A 24,346-nucleotide genomic window follows, 5' to 3' on the forward strand; every position below is an offset into this window, starting at 1 on the left:
AGGATGTGGAGTCTTGGAGTAACTGGTGTCATCTGTCACCGAAGAGTTTCAGTGCACCACTGTTATATTTATGTTTTCTTGTTTTATGCGCCTTTTTTACAAAGTCAGTAGTCTAGGTGCTGATTTGGAGTTTTAAAACCTTGACATTTTCTCTACAGGTAATATCATTTTAATAATTCTACTTTTAAAATTGTAACGTGAATCTGATTGTTTGAAGGCCGCAAGGGTGACTACATAGGACAGTGTGATCATCCTTACTATCATGACGATTATGATGATGGTGTATACAATTAAAAAAAAATTAAGTTCATCCTAAACTAGCATGGAATGACTCAAAAAGGCTTGTTTAGTCATGACATAATTTCAGGATATGTTGTGATTGTGATAGGCTATATTTTTATTTTTATTTATTTTAAATATACTTTCGTATTAATACTTTTCTTTTTCCTGGACTCTGTCCCAGTTTGCCCATAGTCTGATAGGTTATTTAACTAGACATTTAAAAGTGTATAGCATGAGGTGCTACGCTTTTTAAGAATTAAAAAAATATCAAACAACTTAAAACTATCAAAAATATTTTAAATCTGTGTTTAGAGTATATTTAACCTGGTTCAACCAGCTAAGACAAGTCTAAATTACACATAATAGCCTACATTGGAATTATTTGTTGTTGAATAGTTGTTACACAAGATGGCGCGCTTACATTGTATTTACGACCTTGCATCGTTATATCAGAATAAATTATTTACTTAGAATAAAATTCGCTTGTTCTGATCATAATTACTTATATAACTTATATAACTATACTTACGTGTTTAACAATCTCTATAGAATCTACCAGATATCTTATGTACAGCTTTTATCTCGTTTATCCGTTAGCGTTAGAGTTAACGAAGAACTACATGTCCCATGATGCTGTTCTCTGGCGTCAGTAGTGACGCATGAGGTACGTCTCGCTTTGCTTATCAGCGCAACGCAGCGGATGACGCAGCTGTAGTCGGCAGTTAAAGGGCTCTCAAATGTTATACAGTAACAGGACTGTCGATGCTCACGCTCTTCTCAGCTCAGTTCACCGACCTTGGGTCATTTTCAGGACGGACGTGGTGAGAGGTAAGATGCTTAGGCTTTCCCCCCTCACCATTTAAATTACGATAAATGTGCAAAGCTCTTTAGTTACGCTATATTGTACCTGCTTAACAGGTTTGTGGAGTCGTAGGGTTAAACTGAACGAGGACGCTCTCCAAAAATGTTAATTTCTGGTTACCTTATGTTTATAAAAGTGTGAGGGAACAGAGTGTGGCAGAAAGACACGTACGATGTTGTAAGTCACTTAGTCATTACATCATGACTGTGCTGTAGACATGTGCATATGTCAGATGCTGTTTGGTTGTTATTTTCATGTTTCCTCAAAACCATATGTATAAACGAATAGGCTAACGTTACTTTAACGACTAACGTTACTAGTTAAAAGCAGCTTTTACTATGTGTTGTTATAGGCTATTTTTCTAAATGCATAATTTCAAATCCAGTAACTTCTTTCTTCAGGAGAAAGCTTTTTAGTCTGTCCCTAGCGATGTGAATCCTACTTTTTCTGAATGTATAAGCAAAAATGCTAATTTTCTTCAAATGTGCACTACATGCAAAATCAACAACAACAACAACAAAAAAAAGGTCATTTCAGACTTTCTTTACTAAAAGACTCAAAGTTGTGTCCACAAGATGTGTACAATGATATTAATTTCATTAAAAAGTTAAATAATGAAAATAAAATTGAATACTGATATAATGTATTTAGGATGTGGACATTTATAGGACAAGTTAGCTTCTCCTATCAAACCAAACAAAACTAAATGCATTCATAAAGATCACTTCATATTTTGCCAACTGTAAATCTGGCAACTCTGATGTCCTCATAACTGTTACTTAGCTTTACATCATTGTTGTATTTTTTGTTGAGGTGACACAGTGTAATTGCTTAACACTTCAACCCATTGTTTGTGACCGAATGTTTAAAAAACTTGAAAAATCAGCCGTTTCAGAATGGATAAGAGAGCGCGTTTCACAGAATGACCCTTGCATGTCATGGGTTTATCTTGTGTCGTTTGTAATGTTTATATCAGTGCTTTGTCAACATTGGCCTACACCACTGGCATCATTCACTTTCAGTACAATTCATTTTACTATGGTCTTGTGATTTGCAGAGGACTGTGCTAAAAATGGACTGGATCTGTGGATAGGTTGTTATTGCTCAAGCTGTACAACGTGTCCTCAGGACAGGTTGTGTGTTTTGGACCCATTAAATCATAGAACTGTGTAATGTAATTTTCATGCAACTTTTTTTCGGTTTCTCTGAATGGATAAAATGAACTATTATTATTATTATCATCATCATTATTATATAAAAAAAGCAAAACATTTATCAAAGTTTAGTTTTTATTATTTTATTTTTATTTATACATTTTTTTTTTTTTTTGCAGGTTACTGTAGGCCAATAGGCTTGCAGGCTGGTTTCTTTGTGCTTACTTTTGATGCAGCATTTAGGTATATTAAATATCCAGTTTGTCATTGCATGATAGATCATCACTGTACGAGCTAAAGTTGGCTGTCATTCACGATTATTTTGAGGGCTTGTAATTATACACCAGCAGAGTTGCAAGTCTCCAAATAAAACCAAGGGGGTTGTAAGTGTGACATTAAAAGTTTTGTGACCTAATAGCTGATCCACAAAACATGCTTGAGTTAAATACATTTGTGTACATAGTTGATTCTTAGCCCTGTTCTTTCTTCACAGAGTGCTCTCATTCTACCATTCATTGAAAACAGGAAGAGGAAGTAAAGCAAGTACACGAGTGCATTCACAAGGTCATCATAGCCTGACATGCCTGTGTTTCCACCGCTGGTATGGAGCACGTAACTGTTAGTGAGGAACCATCTGCTGCACTGATGTACCACGTGGAACGTCCTGTATTCAATGAAGGCTATATTGACTCGGAGCTTCTGCATAGGAAGAAGAGGACATCCAAGTCCGTTCAACGGAGAATAGCCGAGCATCTCCGGTAGGGCTATTTCAAAACATTGTTCTTTCTTTCTTACTGATGATAGGTCTGTGTTTTCTTTCCTGATCTACAGTAAAGTCCAAAAGTCTGAGGCTGTATTGAGAAATATTCTGTAATGTATTATAGGTCACTAATCATACAAGCTCATTTTTGACATTGATCATGCAGCTATTTGTACAGATGATAAGATCCAGTGAAGCACAAGGTGATCATTCTCAAATCATGCATGAGGGCATGATCATCAGTTTTACACTTGTGGAGTTAGTGCAGTTTGAAAAAGATTGAGGCAATCCAAATACATTCTGATATTTGTGATCTTTTTTTTAGTTCAACATTTCACTCAAATTGTTATTCTGATGATTTTAGTAGTAATGAAAAATTGTAAAAAAAAAAAAAAAAATCTAAATACAAGCATTAGTGGAATCAGATTTTTATCATGTTATTGTGACTTTCTTGGCTGTATGTTTGAACTATAACAATTTTATCAGGTTCAAGTGTTATCTGAACTTCAGAAAATCAACTTGAACTGATAAAACAACTGTTTGACTAAGTAAACAACCATTTGTCATTTATGACAGTCTTATTATTTTATCATATCCTCCATATAATATTGCAGGACTACTAGTATTACACAACAATTGTGACATTTCTTTTGTTAAGCCTGCTTGTCCCAGTCTGAGCTGGATAAATTGATGACTCAGTTTCCTAACGGACAAAGGCGGACTATAATTTAAGTCATCATTAACTGATAATCTTCTCCTTCGCTCTTAATGTTTGCAGAATTAAATTAAATTCTCTTTGCAGAATTTTTATATGCACAACAAAAGCATATGACATATTTATACTAAAAGTCACCTCTCTCTTATTTTTCAGCTGTTCTTCTGAGAAAGCCAAGTCTGTTGTGTTTGGATTCCTGCCCATTTTAACATGGCTGCCATCTTATCAACTAAAGGAATACTTGTTTGGAGACATAGTTTCTGGAATCAGCACAGGTGTAATGCAACTACCTCAAGGTCAGATGTTACTGAAAACTGGTTAATCTTAAAAATGAATAATAATTATTTTAAAATCTTCTTAAATGTATCTATTTAGAAGTATCAGTAATTTAATTTAATAGTAATAATAAGAATAATTATTATAAATATAGTGAACAATATCAACTAAATATTGTTGTTTATTAAATTATTTTACTTATTTACTCATTTTATTTTTATTTATTTTATGTCCTTGATCAATGTGCATATTAATTTGATCATTTTTCTTTCTTTTGATTTGTTGTATTCAACAGGTCTTGCATATGCGATGTTGGCAGCTGTTCCTCCAGTGTTTGGTTTATATTCATCGTTTTATCCTGTTCTGTTATACACCTTCTTTGGTACCTCCAAACATATATCAATAGGTGAGACTCAATGGTGTGAATGCAAGGCTTTTAATAACATGCTTGGGACTTAAAAAATAGTTTCAGCCCCAGACGGACCACCCACGGTTGGTTCATGACTGTCTGGTGCATATTGCTCACATAAACTAAAGTCTGGGAAGTTGTAATCTGGTTGGCTGAAACTTCACAATGACTTCATGCAGTGGGACTTTGTGGAGACTGCCATGTACAGTGTTTTTTTTTTTTTTTTTTTGTACTACACCTGTCTATTTTTTTGATAGGTAAACCCTACGCATTGCATTAAATGAAACTGCGGTTGGTTGCTACACATGCTGGTAACATGGGCTCAGATTACACTGCAATTTAAGCCTTTTTTGTGTTTTTTTGTTTAATGTCTGTGTGCGTGTGACTACCTGAAATGTGACATTCCTCTCTACAGTTTTGCTAAGTCAGTGTTAATAAGCAAAGTGTTGCTGTCAGACTAAACAAGTGCAGTCCAATTAGATAAGATTTAAAATCCTTACTCTGTTTTTCCCAGCACTTCCTGAATTCCTGTGGCAAAGTCTCATCAGGAAGTCAGTTTTCCATTTTTCCTACCAATTGTACAGGTTGACAGCTCTAAAGCTGCTCTAGTTGCAATGTCCTGATTTTCATAAGCAGGAAATGAAAGTGGCGTTTCTAAGAACCTTATTAGTGTTGTTGCAGACATCATTACTGTTTTATGGGTGGGTAGATTCCCTGCAGAGTTGTTTTTCTCCTGTTTAATGTGGGGATCTTCAAATCCTCAGAAATCCCTGCAGGATATTAGAAACACCACCAAGAACATAGATCAAAGGTTCAAAAGTCAAAAAGGTTACCCAAACCAGTGTTGTTGCTTTAACATCTTGTTTTCTCAGCCCCCGTGGCTACACTTGAGAGCGAGAGAATTGGCATAAGGTCCTGCTGCAAATAAGCATGTTGCCTCTTGTTAAAACAACACTCGCCTTCTGTCCCTCTATGGGCAATGTAAAACAGCCCCAGATGCAGAGGGCTTTATCTAGATGAAGATCCAAGGCAGAGCTAATTTTCATAATAACACTGGGACATACTTGCTCACATAATAAAGGAGGTCCTTTTCCTGTGAAAACACTGAACCACTGAGAAATGTGTACCCAAGAGCGATTACACCACCTGTTACTCTTACACAATTACATTGTAAGTCTTAAGATACAATTTAAATAGTATAAATCCCATTGCATTAAATATTTAATCTAAAGCACTGTTTTTCTATGGCTAAAAATTGATTTAGGTAGAAACGGGGTTTCGCAATAGTACGTTGTATCTTTTTATGCGTGCACTTAAATGCCTTAAAGTGCTTAAGTAGTTACTGCTTGAAGATGTATTATTATTATTATTATTATTATTATTATTATTCTGCTATAAAAGTGATAATGCAATAATAATAGATGTAAATACTGATTATAATTATGATTTAAAATGCAAAAAAATACTAATATTATCCGATATTATTAGCCATAAATGCAGATATTGTTTTATATATGAGCATTTTTTTGCATTTATGAAAATAGCCAAATCACATTTTTTTCAAGCATAGCATTTCACAAAAAGGTTGTGATGTTTTTAATGATGTAATGGTAGTTATTGTTAAACAATTGCCAGTATTTGCATATATGATGTCTGGTAAGAGAGCTTATAACATAGTAAATAATTACAAAAATAATGTGTGATCCATACTTAACTTTAGCACAGTTTCCTTCAGTTTTATTGTAATATTTGATTGTATTTTTTTTTTTCAGGTACTTTTGCAGTAATCAGTTTGATGATTGGTGGGGTTGCTGTAAGAGAGGCCCCGGACTCCATGTTTGCAGTCAACGGGACCAACGCATCACAGGTTGTGGATTTCGAGGCTCGTGATGCCAGAAGAGTGGAGGTGGTTGTAGCTCTGACCACCCTTGTAGGAATCATTCAGGTGGGCTGGTATCTGGTTTTACCTGCAAAAGTTTTGAAAATCAAAATGAGTGTAGTATCTATTATTTAGATATCTATTATATAAATTTTTATTAAGGGTTACGTGTATAATATCTGAGAAAGAACTAGTTTTTCATTTCTCTCTCTTGATATGCTAAATTCATCTTTATTTGTCTTTTTTTTTTTTTTACCCAACTGTAGTTGATCAAGACCAGTGCATCTCCAGTATCTGTATTTAGAATACTGTTAAATTCCTGAGTCATAGGCGTATAGCAGTGCATGTTTGTGATCACCCCCATCTTTTGTAGCTGAAAAACACTATTTTGCAAGAGTATTCTCTTTCTCATGGCCTTTCATTGAAAACTGTAAACCTCCTAAAGTTACTGTAGCCTGAGGTACTCTCAGATTGATGTTTGGGAACATAAATGTTCTGATCTCCCATAGCTTGTTCTGGGTCTGCTGAGATTTGGTTTCCTGGCGATTTACCTCACTGAGCCGCTGGTGCGAGGTTTCACCACAGCTGCCGCTGTGCACGTCTCCGTGTCGCAGGTCAAGTACCTGCTAGGAGTGCACACTGCACGCTTCAACGGGCCTCTCTCTGTGGTGTATGTGAGTAACCTTTGACACTTGGGAAACCTTAGGGTGTTTTTTTGTTGTTATGAGACACTTTTGCACCTATAAACACACTTCATATTACTTCATAAACACTTATTCACATATTCTCATTGGTGTTTATGTTATCAGTTGAATCACAAATTAATAAAGGTCTTTTCAAGGCCAGTTGTTGTTGGAAAGAGTAGCTTGATAAATTGAAATCAAATGTAAATATTAGATGAATAATTAAAATAGACTAAATAACTAAAATAAAATGTTAAAGTGCTACAGTGATAAAAAAATATTTAAAAACAATACTAAAATAAAAAGTAAAAAAATTACCCTGAAAAGTCACAATAATGTAAAATATAAATTATTCTATAAAAATGTATATCAATAATAATAATAAATTCCTGTTTTAGTATACAAATAGTACTAATTTAAGAGTTAAAAACTCTTTTAACAGTGATATTGTTTTTTTTTTTTTTGTGGTTGTATAGCTTTATGTTGTATAGCTCTATTGATTTTGTTTTCCCCCAGAGTCTTGATGCTGTCTTCAGGAACATTGCAAGCACTAATGTTGTCACGCTAATTATTGGACTGGTGTGTATGGTGTTCCTCTACATCATTAAAGATCTCAATGAACGCTTCAAAAAGAAGCTACCGATCCCCATCCCTGGAGAAATCATAGTGGTAAATCTTTAAACGCCCTTCCTTTGAAACATATTGTTCACACATGTACTCAAAATCCCTTTGTGTGAATGCGTGATGTTCTTGTTCTCTGAAGGTAATTGTGTCCACTGGAGTCTCGTATGGGATGGTTATGTCTGAAAACTATGGAGTAGAAGTTGTGGGTAAAATTCCCACAGGGTGAGAACATGCAGGTTTTCTTACACATACCAAACTGAAATGGTTTACATTTTTACAAATGTTTACATTCTAATATTTCTTTCTTAATGTTTTGTTTTAAGGTTGCTGCCACCCAAGATTCCAGACTTCTCTGTCTTTCCTAACCTGTTCCCAGATGCCTTCGCTATATCTGTTGTTGGCTTCTCGATTGCAATATCATTAGCCAAAACCTTTGCTCTTAAGCATGGCTACAGTGTGGATGGAAATCAGGTAGAGGATAAAAGAAAATGTTAATGTTGTATTTTATTCACCTGCCCTTTATTGTAGTTTCTATGGCTTTAAGTTGCAGCTGAATTTCCAAGTCATTACAGCTGAATGTCCTGACCCTACAAATACTTAGTTACTTAGTTACCTGCCATTTAGTAGATCCTTTTGTCCAAAGTGACTTATAGTGCACTAATTGCAGGGAAAGTTCATATGGGGCAACATTGTGCAGAGGGGCATGCTTAAGTGAACAACAGTAATAGAGATGGATTGTGACCTCATTAACTCACAAGTATGCCTGTTTAGGACACATTTTTGTGTGAGTAGGCAAGATCATGAACTTAATGAGCACAAGCGATAGAAACTAGGAAATTTTGTTTTAATATAGAAAATTAGAGCGATGTTCGGAATAGCATATTAACGTACTACTCTACAGTATAATTACAGGTACACTACCATTTCAAAGTTGGTCGGTAAGATTATGATCCTGACATGAAATCACATGGTCTAATGAAGTTATTTTGTGTTTAATATGACTGTAGGAGCTAATCGCGCTGGGACTCTGTAACTTTATGAGTTCATTCTTCCACACGTTTGTCGTTACCGCCTCAATGTCTCGCAGCCTGGTACAGGAGAGCACAGGAGGACATACTGAAGTAAGTGAGACATATCTGTGATACATACTCATGAATGCAGTCGATGATTGCGAAAATGCGTTTCCTGAAATGGAGTGTCTCTTTCATAATGACATCATCTCAGTGGCTGTATAATTGCCATAAACCCATAAAGATAAGATTGCATCCTAAAAGACTAAATTCAATTATGTTAATGTGTTTGTCGGCAGATTGCAGGACTGTTGGCGTCCATACTTGTGCTACTGGTTGTAGTGGCCATAGGATTTGTCTTTCAGCCATTGCCAACAGTAAGTGAAGTGCTATCTGATGTGCTTGCTGTGGAGCTTATTGATTTTGTGCAAAAATGAATAATAAATGAAGAAAATGGTTTAAAACGTCTTGGTCTTTTTTTGGAAGTGCGAAGGACAGTCCTAATTTGTTACCAGAGCCCTCTTGGCAGAACATGAGCATTCTTAGTGCAAAAGGACAAAGGTCAAAGATCAGTTGGTGTTTATTATTGTCGTCTTTGTATTCTCATTAGACTGTGTTGGCTGCTATCATCATGGTCAATCTCCTGGGGATGTTTAAGCAATTGAAAGACATTCCTGCATTATGGAGAACCAGCAAGATTGAACTGGTGAGTGTCAGACGCACTTCGTTTGGTTTATCATATAGTTTTTAATCATTGCCATCTGTTTAAATGAAACACTTTCTCTTTTTAAACTTCCCAGTCGATAAATGGGAGGTGGGGGGATTGGTGATTTATGAGATTAGTTTTTGTCATTGATTATGTCTGACATGTTTTTTTCAGGCAATTTGGCTGGTGTCCTTTTTTGCATCAGTTCTCCTGGGTCTGGATTATGGTCTGGTGGTTGCCATGGGCTTTGCCATACTCACAGTTATTTACAGAACACAATGGTAAAACACCGTGTCTTACTGCTCTGATACCGACTGATAACAAAATTCAGCTTGAAAACCCTTTTCTTGTCTGTCAGTATGAAATCTTAATATTTAATTAAAACAATGTATATGTGTGTAAATGTGTGTGTATGTCAGCTTTTTTTAATGCATTGTTTGGATTATGGGTTCTATTTGGATTATTTTGACCATTTTATTACTTTCTTACTTGCCAAAGGAAATGTTTAATTCCTATCTTCTTATTTTAAGCCCTAAGAATGCTCTTCTTGGACAAATCCCAGATACAGAACTGTACTTTGATGTGGATGAGTATGAAGAGGTAGGACATTTCTTTTAAAATGCATCCAGTTGTCTTAACATATTCGTTAATGACCTAGATCCTTAACTTGCTTCATTCCAAAAGCGTTCTTCTCAAGCTTTTCTTAGTCACAGGCTCTCAATTAGGCCTGATTTAATCCGTCATGCTTTTTTCCACCACAATCTTTGTCCTCTTATCAGTCGTTTGTTCTCTTTCTCAAGGCTGAGGAATGCTCAGGGATCAAGATTTTTCAGTCCAATACATCCATATACTTTGCAAACAGTGACCTGTATGTGAGCGCCCTCAAGGCAAAGGTGAGACCAAATGCTTAAGTTATTATTAACTTCAAATGTTGTGTGTTTTATGGTTCTGTCCTTGAGTATTTATTAAACATACATTGTGTAGAGCGATTCCTATGAGCAGCAGGCCTTTGTCTTCATAATTCAGTACACTTTATTTTTGTGACTACAGACTGGAATTGACCCAGCAAAACTGCTCGCTGGCAGGAAATCACAGCTAAAATATGCAAAAAGAGACAATGGGGCGAAGAAGGCTGTAAACCACTGCTCCTCAGTGAAGAAAAATGCAGTTGTCTTATTGGTATGATGTTTTTTCATCTGTGACCTATGACTTTTATAAAAGCATTTGATCCTCAACATGGGTTCCCCATGTTTGTATTTTTGATGCATCACTAAATTTATGTTATTTCAGAGCTATACAGATTTCACTGTACAATCACAAAACTTCAGAACAAAACATTATAGCTTTTCTTCTGTAAAATCTTTCCATGTATGTGGCGGCTTATTGATGAAACATTTCTGAGTAAGTGACTGACTGACATGTTCTGTGTTGCCACAATAGGATGTGGAGCTGGGCGTCACTCATGAGGTGGTGGCTGGGCCTATGAAGCAGATGGATCATGTGTATACCAATGGCCAGATGAATGAGAACCACACTGAGTCTGAATCCGAGGAAGACTTCTTTCTCCAGCGTCTAACCCCCATTCACACCATCATACTGGACTTTACTCCTGTTAACTTTATTGACTCTGTAGGAGCCAAAACCATTAAATCAGTAAGTCAACAGCCTTTATTTCCAAAGAAGACACTTGAAGACCGATTAGAGATATCTGGCTTAATACATTAGACCACACGTTGTGCTGTTGCATATTGAGAAGCTTGTTTTATTCATTACATCAGTTTTATGGGTTAGATGTTTGAACAAACCACTGACTCTTAATATTACATTTCCACACGTTACATTTCCTGTATTGTTTGTACTATTGATATGTCATGGCTTGTTGAGAAAGGGTGTGTTGTTACTGTTACTGATACTGATCATGATGTTTGCTCAGTGGATGAACAATACCATAGGTCCAGTGACCTAAAAACACTCATAACACCTTAGAAACTGTTTCGCAACACCTTAGCAACCTCCTACAACATTGTAGAAACCATATCGAGTCATTTGTGGTTAAAATAGTTCCTCTTTTCTTCTGCAGGTGATAAAGGAGTTTGCAACAGTCGATGTGAAAGTTGTGCTTGCTGGATGTAGCAGTAAGTAACTTAATTTAATTTTTTACATAATTTATATTTATAATATAATATTCAGCCTTGAGTGAAAACTTGCTGGATGTTACAGTAATTAATTATATTTACACATGTATACATTTCTATATAATGTAATTTAATAAACAAACCTCTTTTCTTTGAATAGTTTTTTCCCCTTTATTTGTCCCACTCAGTGAAAATCATGTGATGAATAATTTTTTGAGAAATGTTTTGGAAGCTTGGTTTTGTTATTGTTGATGTCTGACGTGTTTGGTTTTTTTTAGGGCAATTTGGTGTCTTAATATAATCTTTTTTTTTTTACTCATACTTTTTAGATGTAGCAGTAAATAATTTATTACATTTATACTTTTCTATAAAATAATGTAATATAACATGATTGAGTCTCCACCAGAGTTCATATGTTTTATGTAGGTTAAAGTTCATTGTGATCTATTTGTTGAATGTGGCAAACATCTCCACCTAGAGTTGGAACTAATAAACCTTCATGTGGACAAGTCAAGCTAATGTTTATGTTGACAATAACAACAATTAATTTTTAATGCTACTATATATTAATGTAACAAATTTTCTTAGATCCTTGTAAGATCTTTTTTATGTTTGTGTGTTGTGCAGGGACTCTGCTCTCTGAACTCAGGACACTAAAATTCTTCTGTGAGCCCGTGACCCCTGACCTCATTTTCCCCACCATTCATGACGCAGTGTTGCATTGTAAGCGCTCGAGGGATGTCCCAGTCTGCCCTGAGGTCCAGTGAACACACAAACCAAGCTGAGGGGCAGAATACGGATAGAGTCGTGCTCAAACGAGCACAAGTACTGTTACTCATAAGTCACTTTAGTGATGGATATCACTTTTGGATGTCATGATTACAAGGAGAGTTTAAGTCAGCAGGCCAAAAAGTTTTAGACGGAAACACTTTATTTAATGTGAATATACCAGCAAATGTTTAGCTTAATATGATGACATGGTGCTGTTGTTTTATTGCACTAGACATAATCGCAAGCTCCACTGCAATGTTACTGATGACTTTAAAACACTCTGTAGCTTCAGTTCTTTAAAGTGCAGTTAGTGTAGATGGATTCTTAACCAGTGTTTATTTTATAGCACTGGTTCAAATCTTTTATTGACATTCCAGGAAGCTTATTTTTATGATAGAAATTACATTTTACAATTGTACACCATGTGCTAGTTTTCCTTTTTGCTGTATTAAATTTTAATTTTCTATTTTTTTGAAATATCTGACTGTAGTTTTCAGTAAAACAAGAGGCGATATGTTACATTTTTAAAGACCTGAACCCATAAGTGCACTGTTGGTGACGATGCTGCTTTTTGTTTCATGATATACTTCAGTCTGATGTTTTTGAGAAAACACTTGCCAGATATCGATTGTATCGGTTTGTTTTAGGTGACACATTTGGCTAAAGGCTTATCTAGGTTGCTCCAGGGGTTCTTGGCACCAATTTCAATTTAACCTCATTATCAATATATAGGGTTCTTAGTCAGTGGTTCCTTTTGAATCCACAAAGTCTTGAAAATTCAATTCAGGTGTTCTTGTCTTTAGAACATTACATGGAAATTCCACAGGCTGAGGTGGTCTAAGACATGTTTGACACACATGCTGCCTATGAAATGTCCACTCTGAGCACTTTTTATTTCAAATCAAGTGTACACACACAATTACCCAACGAGTTGAGATTTGCAGTTATGAAGACCAAAGCTCAACAATCTGTTGCACCTCCGCATAAAGTGGTGCATTTTATTGTATTTTTATGCTGGTGTGGATTTAAGATATTTTTGTATAATAAATGCAAAACAGTACTCTAAATTATTAAACATCTATTCCTCAAATGTGCATTTCTATTTATATAATTTTCTACATTTATTACTAATTTATTACATGTAACAGGTCTACTAACCTGAAGAAGGGGACAAATATTTAATATTAAGCAATAAGAAGACAATTAGTAAGGATAATGTTTTTATTTGATATCACAGGAAAAGTGACAAGACATATGACAATTCTTGAATAATCAGGCAAAAAAACTAACATATATGCAGGGAAAAGGTTTAGTTGTAAGTCATGTAGCGAGGAGTGGCGCTGAATTTAGCGTAGGATTTGATGACTTTGTTCACAGCCTCCAGAAAGTCTTTCTCTGTAGCGATTTTTCTACGAGCTCTGATGGCAAACATTCCTGCCTCTGTACACACGCTGCGAATCTCAGCACCTGAGAGAAGAAAAGCACAGCAATTTTAACTACAGCTCCGAGTCCTCCACCTTTAGGTCTATGCAAATATTGTCTATTTAAATTGTGTGCACTCACCTGTGCTGTTAGGACAGAGACGTGCAAGAAGCTCGAAGCGGATATCTCTTTCCACACTCATAGAGCGGGCATGAATCTTGAAGATGTGAGTACGTCCCTAGAAACAGAGTCAAATGGTTACATACATTTACATATCTATCAGAATGTGAGATTATACTACATGTCTTTCTTTAGCCAGTAAATGGTAGCCATTGTAGCTAACACTCACTTCCAAGTCAGGCAGGCTGAACTCAATCTTCCTGTCCAGACGGCCGGGTCTCATCAGAGCAGGATCCAGGGTGTCCGGTCTGTTGGTGGCCATCAGGACTTTAATGTTTCCTCGGGGATCGAATCCATCCAGCTGGTTGATCAGCTCCAGCATGGTTCTCTGCACTTCATTATCTCCTCCAGCTCCATCGTCAAAACGGGCACCTGTAGAATGGTAGCGTAAGCATCACCGAGACTTAACATAGAGGTCAAATCTGTGAGACAAAAACAAAAGCTGAGATTTTAAAGGGAAGTTCCCCCCAAAAATAAATATTCGGCCACTTACTCATCCTCATGTCATTCCAAACCTCTATCTATTTCTTTCTTTTGCTGAATACAAAAGAAGATATTTTGAAGAATGTTGGCGAGTTTGTAGTTCCCATATTTTGTCCATAGAAAGAAAGTTAATGGCAGCAGGAACTATTTGACTGCCAACATATATTTTGTGTTCAGCAGAAGTTTGGAAACATATGAGTGTGAGTAAATAATTACAGGATTTTCACTTATCCCTTTGAATATAATAAGAGGCCATTCACACAGAGCTGTGCTACCTTTCCATTGTTTTTCTATGTAAACACTCTAGATGGATGTTTGATGAGTTTGTCTTGAATGTCACAATTTTACAACACTGTCATACATGAGAAACTGCAAATGACATGAACGCAATCAACAAACATGTCCATCTAGATTGTATTTACATAGAAAAATATTGGAAAAGAAGCACAGTAGAATGGAAATATTGATAACATACTTCTAAGATTTCTAAAACTATATTCAGGACTCGTTTGTAGACAGGGACCTCAAAACCTCAAGCCACACAGTTTGAGGCCGCCAAAAGAAGAGTATTACAAATAGGAAATTTGACCTCCAATGGCGTCAATTTCATCAAAGAAGATCAGACAGGCTTTCTTGGTCCTTGCCATCTCAAACAATTCACGAACCATCCTGGCACCCTGAATTAAACACAAAAACATGTTGTAATAAACATTTTTCAAGCTAAAAGAAGATATCGTGAAGAATGTTGGCAATCGAACAGTTGCTGTTCCCCATTGATTTCTATAGCAGGGAAAGAAATACTATTGAAGGCAATGAAGACCATCAACTGTTTGATTACCAGCATTCTTCAAAATATCTTCTTTTATGTTTGACATAAGAGAGAAACTCACACAGGTATGGAACAACATGAGGGTGAGTAAATGATGACAATTTACATTTTTGGGTGAACTATTCCTTTAACTACCTATTTTTTCCTTTATCTCTTAAGCAGGTTGATAGAAAAGACACGTACCTCTCCAACATACTTCTGAACCAGCTCGGATCCAATGACTCTGATGAAGCAGGCATCAGTGCGGTTAGCCACAGCTCGAGCACACAGAGTTTTCCCTGTACCGGGTGGCCCGAAAAGCAAAACACCCTTTGGAGGCTCAATACCCAGGTTCACAAAGCGCTCAGGCTGGAATTATAAAGATAGAGATTGATTTTAGTACTTAATCAGTATTTCAGATGTGTAATACCTCCTGTTTGGTTTTAATAGGTACAAATGGATGTATTCCCGACTCACATGGAGGAGAGGGGTCTCAACCACTTCTCTCAGCTTCTCGATCTGCTCTTTGCAGCCTCCAACGTCACTGTATGTCACATCAGGCTTCTCCTCCACCTATTTATGTACATTACATCATTATTCCTGCAGTGTTGCCTTGATGATGTATATGATCCCAAACAACACAAGCGGTTTCGTACCTGCATCATAGTCACAGTAGGATCGATTTTGGGTGGCAGTGGAATGTGGATCTGATACTTATTTCTGTCAACCCTGTTAACAGAAAGCAACTCTTTTAGATACAAGCTGAAAAGTTGCCAATAAAGTAATTATGATGTGTCTAATCCATCATGTGAGCTTACCCAACCCTCATTCCTTCCTCAATGTCAGTCGGAGCGACCTGATCGCTCAGGTCCACCACAAACTTGGCAAACTGTTTCACATTAATAATGTACTTCGGATCCTCAGAGTCAGAGTTGATTATCTTGGTGCATCTATGAACAAATAAAACTACATATGAGTTCATTTATTTTGTTTGCATTTATTTGATCAAGAATAGAGGAAAAAATGTATATTGTAAAATATAATAATTTAATACAAAGCTGAATTTTTAGCAGCCATTTCTTCAGCCTTCATCTTACAAAATCCTTCAGAAGTCATTCTAATATGCTATTTTAATGGTCAAGAAATATTTCTTATTATTATTAATGTTGAAACCAGATGTGCTTCTTAATATTTTTTTCTGGAAACAAATTCAAACGGACAGCATTTATTGAATAAATCCAGTATCAATCAATCAAAGTTTTAATCAATCTTTTGAACAAGTGTCACGTTTAATCAATTTAATGCATCCCTACTGAATCAAAGCATTATTATTGTTTATTTTTTTTAAGCTTAAAATGGTAGTATGTCATAAGAAAATAATCTGTTTCTTTTAGGGTAACCCTTAATAAGTTAAATGTGTTTGTCCTGTCTTACCTGGCCACCTGCAGTGGCTGTTCACTCTGTAGAGTCTGTTTGTCTGCAGCCAGATCCCATAATGCAGGAGGAGCCAGACCTGTATCTGACTCTTTAATACCTGCCAGACACACAAAATACAGCATCAATGCATTTGTGTTACAAAGCAAAGAGCCATAAAATTAGCTCCTCACAAAGAATTGACAGCACACTTACCTGTGAGCTCATTTATTTTCTTCAGAAGCTGTTGAATATCATCTTCCACTTGTTTGATCTGTCTGGAATACGTACTTTGCCCCTATTCACAAACAAAAGCAAGTGACTAAAAGACAATTAACACTGCTGTAACTTCTGCTAAATGAAAGCCATCTGAATGCTAAAACAGGCAGCTTTTTAGTGCAAATACTTACATAGGTTTTCAGGAGTGCAATATCTCCTTCATCCAACGCTGAGAAATAAAACAAATCAAGATAATTAAACATGATATTCATCATTTTACAGAACGGCAGACGCATAACGTGTTTATCTTTCTCTGATAAGTCTGTTCAGGCTAACACAGACTGACATAGCTAACAACACTGAGACATTTGACAGCTCGTATAATGAACGTGGGAGAGTAAATATGTGAAGTAAAGGATGACACAACATTAAAATAGTTTTAGTTTAAGTTAGTAGATTCGGCTTTTGTTGAAAAATTCCAACTGCAGAGCGGCTAGTCGATAAATGCTAATCTGTCTCTTATAATCTAAAATCCACCCGAAAGTCTTGGCAATAATAACGTTACATCGAATTGGTTTGTCTTCTTTCTCCTCTTCTTTTACTTTGCGTTGCTCGGTTCCTAAATAATCAGGCATGACTGCTTTTTTTCTTTGTAAATAATTAGGTTAGTGACTGTTCAGACAAGATTACACAGCAGGTTTTCAGACGAACAGTCACAGCGCTTTTCTGTTCCGCTGCGTAAGAACACAGGAAACTGCGATTGTATTTCAAAATAAAAGTGCCCCAAGAATTCAGAGAGAAAGAGAGCCATTTCAATTTGGTATTCCCTATTTGTTTATTTTAATTCGCTATAACTTTTCTCCACACACTATTTTTGGCTATCTATAGTAGTGTGTGTATATATATATATATATATATATATATATATATATATATATATATATATATATATATATATATATATATATATATATATATATATATAAAATAATAATTTAATTTAAATTTAATATATATAATATAATATATATTTAAATTGACAAAGCATATTGAGGGACTCTTATTTTGAAACACCACCCCGCCTTGAGTCATACACTGACTGTTTTGCCTTTATCTATGTTTTTGTTTTCATACCACAAATCTTCCACTGAAGAATTAATATTTGTTCTTTATAGTAGGTAAATTATTTGTTTGTCTTTTAAATAATATATGTACCTTGCAATGAACACCTTCTGTTTTTGCATTTCTCTTAGACTAGTTAACTAAACTCAGTAGCTTCAAACACTGGCTGCATTAACTTACTGGCTCTTTCTTGTCGATGTGCGGTTACTTACATATATATTTTTGAATATTATATAGATATATTTGTGTTTAATATGAGTTATTAGTATTTCGCTATCGGTTTAGTGACCAAGCAAGCTTGTCAAGTAAATGCATTGCCAGAATGACTATAAAACGTGTCTTAAAGAGGTTGATAATTGAATCCTGTGATCTAAACTAAACGCTGCCATAATTACTAAGAAGATCCTAGAATGCATCCATCAAATCAGTGCCTTAAGTGATCTGTGCTGTCAGGTAAACAAACATAATTTATTTACATGTCTGTTTCCGCACAAGCAATATGATATGTGAGTTGTAATTGAAATGCAGTAATTTTCTTTTATTTAGCATGAATGATATGAACCTCAGCCCAGTGGGCATGGACCAGCTCAGCGTGCCGCCTGTGAGTGCAAGTCACCTCTGCCTCCCCACATCCCCAACGCACAATCCCATCACTACTCCAGGTCAGGAATCAAATGCCTCTTAGATGCATGTGTATATCTAGAGAAGTATGGAGAAGTAACATGTCAGTTTTATTTCAGGCATGCCAGTGGCTATACCCAGCCTGGGTCCATCACTTGGGCCTCTTCCTTCTGCACTGTCCCTGATGTTACCCATGGGTCATTTAGGGGACAGAAGCGTTATGTGTGGCCTTCCAGAAAGAAATTATACATTACCACCTCCTCCATACCCACACCTGGAGAGCAGCTACTTCAGACATATCCTTCCAGGTAATGTTAATTAAAATATGTTAATGTGCATTTTAAACCAGTGACTGACAAACATTTGGACCTAGGAATTCCCTTAATGTACAACTAATTTAGAATTTCCCAATAATGACTAACATATCTTTACAACTTTTTGCAAGGATCTTTAATTTATTGTGCCATACTGTTTAGTGTCAAACCGAGAGAAATGTATGTTTATTTAATTATTCCAGATGAAGTATAATGAATAAAAAGTATGTATAAAAAAGAATTGTGTTTAATTTGCTCTACATAGTTATCTTAAACTCTTGTTGGCAGAAATAATATGTTCTATTAAATATTCTATTTTGATATTAAGCTTTTGAACAAATTTATTTGTATTTTTTGTAGGCAAATATAAAGTTTAATAGGATATATTTTAATAGATAAATAGAAATAAATATTTTTTTGTAGTTTGATTTAAGCACATTAAAATATATATTTTTAATTATATTACTATATTTAAATATTTGATATCTGCCAAAATACATTTTTAATCAAGCTTTAAGGCAACTTAAGCTAATTTAAAATACATATATATATATTTTATATAGGAATGAATGAATGAACAAGTGAACTAATTAATGAATGAATTCTAGAAATTTTAAATCAGTGTTTAAATACAAAGTCTGTATTTTGCATACAAAATTGTGAAATAAAATATTCTATAAATTGCTTTATTTCTGTTGAAATGTATTTTAAATAAAGCTTTAGAGCTGATACATTTTGATTCATTTTTGTTGGTAGAAATATTTATGGCTTAGACTATATTATTTCAACAAACGACACATTTTATTATATAAAACTTTTGAGCAAATTGAGCACATTTAAATCAGTTCAATCAACAGAAATGTATTTTTTTGTTTGCTGTAAAGCTTTAATTAAAATGCACTGTTGGCAAGAGTAATATATCATAAAAAATATTAGATTTCTGCCAAAATGCATTTTAATGACGCTTAAGAGCAAATTATGCTCTCTTAAAATACATTTTTAATTGTTTATCAATTCACTGACCCTGTGCAGTACCTTTACGGAACCCCAGGGGTCTTGTATTTTTATTCATGTACCAATTGAATAAAAACCAGCCTTCTTTATTTAATCTCTTTAGGTATTCTGTCATATCTGGCAGATCGTCCCCCTCCCCAATACATTCATCCCAGCAGCCTTAACATGGATGGGACTCTTTCCGTGTCCAACAACAACCCCTCTGGATTAGACCCATACAGTGGCCCCGGCGGCCCTCTAGAACAAGGCCTGGTGACCCTTGACACAAGACAGGTGGGAGGCCAGGCTGATCTCCACCAAGGAGGCACTCACGATGTTCAACTACACGCCACAGGACTTAACATGGAGTCACGTGTAAGTAGTCCGATGTCTCCTGATGGAATGGAAGAGGACTTGGCCTCCATGGAGAGTGTTGTGGTGGCAGAGACCCAGCAGCAGCTGGGTACCAGACCTCAGCCTCATGAGGGTTTGACAGGTGTGAACTCCTCAGGAGGAGTGATGCCCCTGCATGGAGCAGGCCTGGAGCTCCCGGGGGTGATGGAGCAGGAGCACATGGGCAGCAGAGTAGGAACCAGCACTACAGGAGCAGGCGGTCCAGGGACGCTGGGTGAAGCCTTGCACTCCACTGGAGAACTGAACTCTGGGGTGGTTAGTGTGGTGCTCACGGGGGCCACTCAGGCTCAACTAGAACAGGTATCTCTACAAGGAATGGGACTCGAGCCTGTTAATGTGTCACCCATCACTGCAGAAGTGTCTCTTGGGCCGGACAACAGTCTAGTGCTCGTGAACTCTACTTTACAACTAGAAGACTCAACATCTAATAAGGAAAACATGGCCACTGCCTTCAACATATGTAAGATCTGTTTGCTGATTTTGTGTATTGGAAGGCATTTTAATCCAATTTCATGCATTTGATCTTTTATTTTAGGGTGCACTTTATGTGAGCGGTCATATTCGTCAGACTGCCCTGAGCATGGACCCGTCACATTCATCCCAGACACGCCCATTCAGAGCAGAGCCCGCCTCTCTCTGCCCCGCCCTCTCTGCCTCCGCATTTCTGTAGCCGATGAACCCATTGGTACATACGTTGTGATCAATTCTCAAAATATAGTTACTTATAATACTTTATTGTGTAGCGTCCTTATGATAAATGTTACAGGAGTTATTAAATCAATAACAGTAAGTTATGCAAGACTACAAGCAAATAACCCTAAACCAAACTTTAACCTTCTAATAAGTACATGATGTGAATTAACATTGCTCAGAACTTATTTATATAATTATACTTTCAGTATATCCAATATGATACCATTAAAATAAAATAAAAAACTGTAATATCAGCCAATAATCTACATGCTGCCAATAAATTATGGAAATAGCTATATAATATCTTATTGCTAGTAAAATTTAGCCAGAAACAATTGACTACTTTTGATTATTGAAGATGCTTGGTTAACAATTTAGTTTACGGTCTTCTTGTTACACATCTAAAATGTACTTACTATATTAATAACAGTAATGTATGCATGATTACATGCAACTAAGCCTAAACCAAACCCGAATTCTGACCCTAACACTGTAGTAAGTACATGTTGTAAATTCATGTTACTTAGTAGTTAAATATGGAATTACAATGTAACAGAGGCAGCTTAAAATAAAGTGTAATCAATGTGACTTAACAGTTAGCTTGTTAATTGTAGTTAATGGGAAGTGATGTTGTGGGAAGGATTTAGTTTGATTGCTGAAGCCATTGTTTGTTTCCTTCAGGTGTGTTCGCTAGAGAGACCATACCCTCCAGGACCTGCTTTGGGCCGATGGTCGGACAGCACTGTAGCAGTGTAGAACTTACAGAATGGTCTGATAAAGATACCCCCCAAATATGGAAGGTACATTAAACCCAATACATGAATATTAGAATGAGTTCTGAACGATCATGTGACACTGAAGACTGGATCTGCTGAAAATTCAGCTTTGCATTCAGAGGAATAATGTACATTTCAAAACTGATTAAAATAAAAAAGAATCAAAGGCTCAAAAATGGTAAAAGGTTTTCCATACCCCAAACATTAGCAAGCTAGTGCATACTACTAAATTGCATCCTTTTATTCACCATTAATTACACTGACATGTCATGTTGTATTCCTAAAAATAGCTTTAATAGGTCACTGTGCATTTAATCTAATGTAGATGTTCCACAATGACATCCAAGAGTTCTTTATTGTGACGACAGATGAGCATGAATGCAACTGGATGATGTTTGTACGGAAAGCAAGGTAACCACATCCCCAGAAACTATTTTCATGGCAGTTATTTCAGGAAGCTCTATATTGAAACCATGCATTGTATGAAAACAATCAGGTAGCTGAACACCAAAATCAACTCTATTTGCAGGACTGCAGAGGAACAGAATCTCGTGGCATATACCGACGACGGGAAGCTGTATTTCTGCACATCCAGAGAGATTCTGCCAGATCAGGAGCTATTGTTTTATTACAGCAGGGACTACAGCAGACAGTTAGGTGGGACTTCCTCTTGCATGGAACCCTCTGCCTTAACCTGTAAGAAAGTAAAGTATATCCATATAAGATCTCTGTGTCTCATCAGGTGTGCCCAGAGTGCCTGAAGGCCAGATATGTCATTGTGGAAAAGAATGTGGCTCTTTCACAGAGTTTAAATCCCACCTCAACAGCCATGCCCAGAGCCACAGCCCCACCCAGGACCACCCTGCTCACGCTACACACAACCAATCTCAGTCACAGGAGAAAGTGACCAGTGGGTCGTCCCAGTCGGCTTCCTCCCCACAGTGGCAGTGCCACTCCGATGTGAATGAACATTCCAGCAGCAGCAGCAGCATTGGACACGGTCGCGAGAGAAAGTTTAAATGCAGCATGTGCGCACGAGGGTTCACTACGTCCACTAAGCTAAACGTGCATTTCATGGGGCACATGGGCATGAGACCACATAAGTGTAGCTACTGCAGCAAAGCCTTCAGTGATCCCAGCAATCTCAGAAAACACCTGAGAATCCACACGGGTAAATTGCACATTAGAGAATTGCATTTGAAACTGTTCATAATTGTGAAACTGTAGTAACAAGCCATTTTGATATAATAACAAGGAAATAACATTTTTATCTATTATGATTTAATGATACAAAGAATCAAATCCTGGTGGATAAAATTACATCCGATGCCACTTAGAAATGCATTACATTTTAGAAACAGTGGTTTATGAATTCTGGTAAATTAGGTTAATTTGTTTTCAGTGAAATTACTTTATTATTGGCCAGAAAAAGTTGCTGTCATCTTTACTGCTCTGCTCATGAAATATAAATGTTTTTTTCTGCAGGTCAGAAGAACTTCAGGTGTACAGTATGTGGGAAGTCTTTTACTCAGAAGGCACATGTGGAATCTCATATGGTTATACACACTGGTGCCAAGAACATTAAATGTGACCATTGTGACAAGATGTTTGTGAGGAAACAAGATCTCAAACAGCACATGTATTCACATTCACTGTAAGGCTAGATTTCATATCTTATTTAAAGTATACATTTGAAATATCCCTTTAAAATGTATAAATTAATGATATGCATTATATATATATGTTTTTTTATTTAAATGCAGTAAATACATTTTATTGTAATATGTAACATTTACATAATATATAACATTATGAATTTAAATTGCATTGAGAATGTTGCATGTTCTCCAAATATTTTACTTTCCCTGACAAAACCATTTAAAAATATGATTTACAAGTATATGGAATAATGTAAACCTATCATATTCGTAATTTTTTCTTTGCGTATCATTTTCTTACCTGCTTTAACAGCCACCTTTTTTCCTTGATTATCCTTTCTTTATTCCAGAGACCGTCAGATAACTTGTCCAAAGTGTGACAAACAATTCTTGAAGACAGACCATCTCAAAAAACACTTGAACTCTCACGATGGGAAACGGGACTTCATCTGTGAGAAGTGCAACAAGGGCTTTCTCACTAAATACCACCTCACACGCCACCTCAAAATCTGCAAGGGTCCTAAGATCAGTCGAAGGCCAATGCAGGGGGAGGAGGGAGAGGAGGAGGAAGACGAGGAGGATGAGGAAGAGGGAGGTTAGATGAAGGACAGATCAATCCAGTCAATGAGCAAGAGTGTGGAATAGGCTTGAGAGGATTTACTTCAGAAAAATTATAATATAATGGGATGAATCCAAACCTTATCTAGCCTATTTATTTTACCTTTTTTTTGTGTGTTCTTGTTCTTCCCATCAGCCTTTAATTCCTGATGCCAAAATTTTTGTATGCCTAAATCAAATAGCCAACAGAAATGTAATTAGATTTAAATAAGAAAAATTATGCATCACATATTTTTAAGTCAAGTGTCACTATTAAATGTATAAATTATTGGTCAAACAATAAAGAAAAGACATTGCCTTTTTGTACATTTTTGTTTACAGTGTTACAGTGTTATTTAAAATGCAA

At 36.1% G+C, this 24,346-nt stretch overlaps 3 protein-coding genes across 9 annotated transcripts; 2 read left to right on the plus strand and 1 right to left on the minus strand.

Moving 5' to 3' along the window:
- The first annotated feature begins 957 nt into the window (after positions 1–957).
- On the plus strand, positions 958–13,356 carry LOC113060640 (prestin-like). Of its 4 annotated transcripts, XM_026229736.1 has the most exons (20): positions 968–1,110; positions 2,478–2,541; positions 2,792–3,056; positions 3,930–4,069; positions 4,345–4,455; positions 6,231–6,403; positions 6,847–7,011; positions 7,537–7,689; positions 7,784–7,866; positions 7,968–8,115; positions 8,652–8,765; positions 8,954–9,031; positions 9,265–9,360; positions 9,535–9,641; positions 9,891–9,960; positions 10,161–10,253; positions 10,411–10,539; positions 10,801–11,013; positions 11,441–11,495; positions 12,123–13,356. In XM_026229736.1, the coding sequence occupies exons 3-20, from the start codon at positions 2,902–2,904 to the stop codon at positions 12,260–12,262; spliced, it is 2,223 nt and encodes a 740-aa protein (XP_026085521.1). In that variant the 5' UTR covers positions 968–1,110; positions 2,478–2,541; positions 2,792–2,901; the 3' UTR covers positions 12,263–13,356. The 4 variants fall into 4 exon arrangements, 3 of the variants coding, with proteins under 3 accessions (XP_026085513.1, XP_026085521.1, XP_026085530.1); XM_026229728.1 differs by lacking the exon at positions 2,478–2,541 and having other exon boundaries at positions 958–1,110; XM_026229745.1 differs by lacking the exons at positions 968–1,110; positions 2,478–2,541 and adding an exon at positions 2,551–2,681.
- Positions 13,357–13,473: 117 nt separating this feature from the next.
- On the minus strand, positions 13,474–17,540 carry LOC113060654 (26S proteasome regulatory subunit 7). Its single transcript, XM_026229762.1, has 12 exons — positions 17,357–17,540; positions 16,983–17,020; positions 16,789–16,870; positions 16,594–16,693; positions 15,978–16,109; positions 15,816–15,888; positions 15,637–15,732; positions 15,364–15,528; positions 14,941–15,028; positions 14,038–14,240; positions 13,830–13,926; positions 13,474–13,733 (listed from the first exon to the last, which is right to left on the minus strand). The coding sequence occupies exons 1-12, from the start codon at positions 17,424–17,426 to the stop codon at positions 13,576–13,578; spliced, it is 1,302 nt and encodes a 433-aa protein (XP_026085547.1). The 5' UTR covers positions 17,427–17,540; the 3' UTR covers positions 13,474–13,575.
- A 340-nt stretch (positions 17,541–17,880) lies between these two features.
- Positions 17,881–24,315, plus strand: LOC113060661 (PR domain zinc finger protein 4-like). Of its 4 annotated transcripts, none has more exons than XM_026229781.1 (12): positions 17,881–17,969; positions 18,316–18,366; positions 18,460–18,575; positions 18,654–18,842; positions 19,966–20,715; positions 20,791–20,940; positions 21,630–21,748; positions 22,050–22,135; positions 22,254–22,381; positions 22,467–22,895; positions 23,210–23,378; positions 23,733–24,315. In XM_026229781.1, exons 3-12 carry the CDS (start codon positions 18,461–18,463, stop codon positions 23,980–23,982), a joined length of 2,385 nt encoding a protein of 794 aa, XP_026085566.1. In that variant the 5' UTR covers positions 17,881–17,969; positions 18,316–18,366; position 18,460; the 3' UTR covers positions 23,983–24,315. The 4 variants fall into 4 exon arrangements, with proteins under 4 accessions (XP_026085566.1, XP_026085584.1, XP_026085560.1 ...); XM_026229799.1 differs by having other exon boundaries at positions 17,881–17,965; positions 18,313–18,366; XM_026229775.1 differs by having other exon boundaries at positions 17,886–17,969; positions 18,260–18,366.
- Positions 24,316–24,346: the final 31 nt, after the last annotated feature.

The sequence above is a fragment of the Carassius auratus genome, chromosome 4 (assembly GCF_003368295.1).
Source record: "Carassius auratus strain Wakin chromosome 4, ASM336829v1, whole genome shotgun sequence".
Classification (NCBI taxonomy): Eukaryota; Metazoa; Chordata; class Actinopteri; order Cypriniformes; family Cyprinidae; genus Carassius; species Carassius auratus.

What these genes read in the sequence shown, in the direction of transcription:
- LOC113060640 (XM_026229728.1), top strand. Translation starts at nt 2,902, where the DNA reads ATGGAGCACGTAACTGTTAGTGAGGAACCATCTGCTGCACTGATGTAC. An exon ending in GTTATTTACAGAACACAATG is followed by an intron (nt 9,642 to 9,890) that starts GTAAAACACCGT and finishes TCTTATTTTAAG; the next exon opens with CCCTAAGAATGCTCTTCTTG. An exon ending in AAAATGCAGTTGTCTTATTG is followed by an intron (nt 10,540 to 10,800) that starts GTATGATGTTTT and finishes TTGCCACAATAG; the next exon opens with GATGTGGAGCTGGGCGTCAC.
- LOC113060654 (XM_026229762.1), bottom strand. Translation starts at nt 17,426, where the DNA reads ATGCCTGATTATTTAGGAACCGAGCAACGCAAAGTAAAAGAAGAGGAG. An exon ending in AGAAGACAAACCAATTCGAT is followed by an intron (nt 17,021 to 17,356) that starts GTAACGTTATTA and finishes TTTATTTCTCAG; the next exon opens with CGTTGGATGAAGGAGATATT. An exon ending in TCTCTGTCCTAACAGCACAG is followed by an intron (nt 13,734 to 13,829) that starts GTGAGTGCACAC and finishes TTCTTCTCTCAG; the next exon opens with GTGCTGAGATTCGCAGCGTG.
- LOC113060661 (XM_026229781.1), top strand. Translation starts at nt 18,461, where the DNA reads ATGAATGATATGAACCTCAGCCCAGTGGGCATGGACCAGCTCAGCGTG. An exon ending in CAATCCCATCACTACTCCAG is followed by an intron (nt 18,576 to 18,653) that starts GTCAGGAATCAA and finishes GTTTTATTTCAG; the next exon opens with GCATGCCAGTGGCTATACCC. An exon ending in ACACCTGAGAATCCACACGG is followed by an intron (nt 22,896 to 23,209) that starts GTAAATTGCACA and finishes TTTTTTCTGCAG; the next exon opens with GTCAGAAGAACTTCAGGTGT.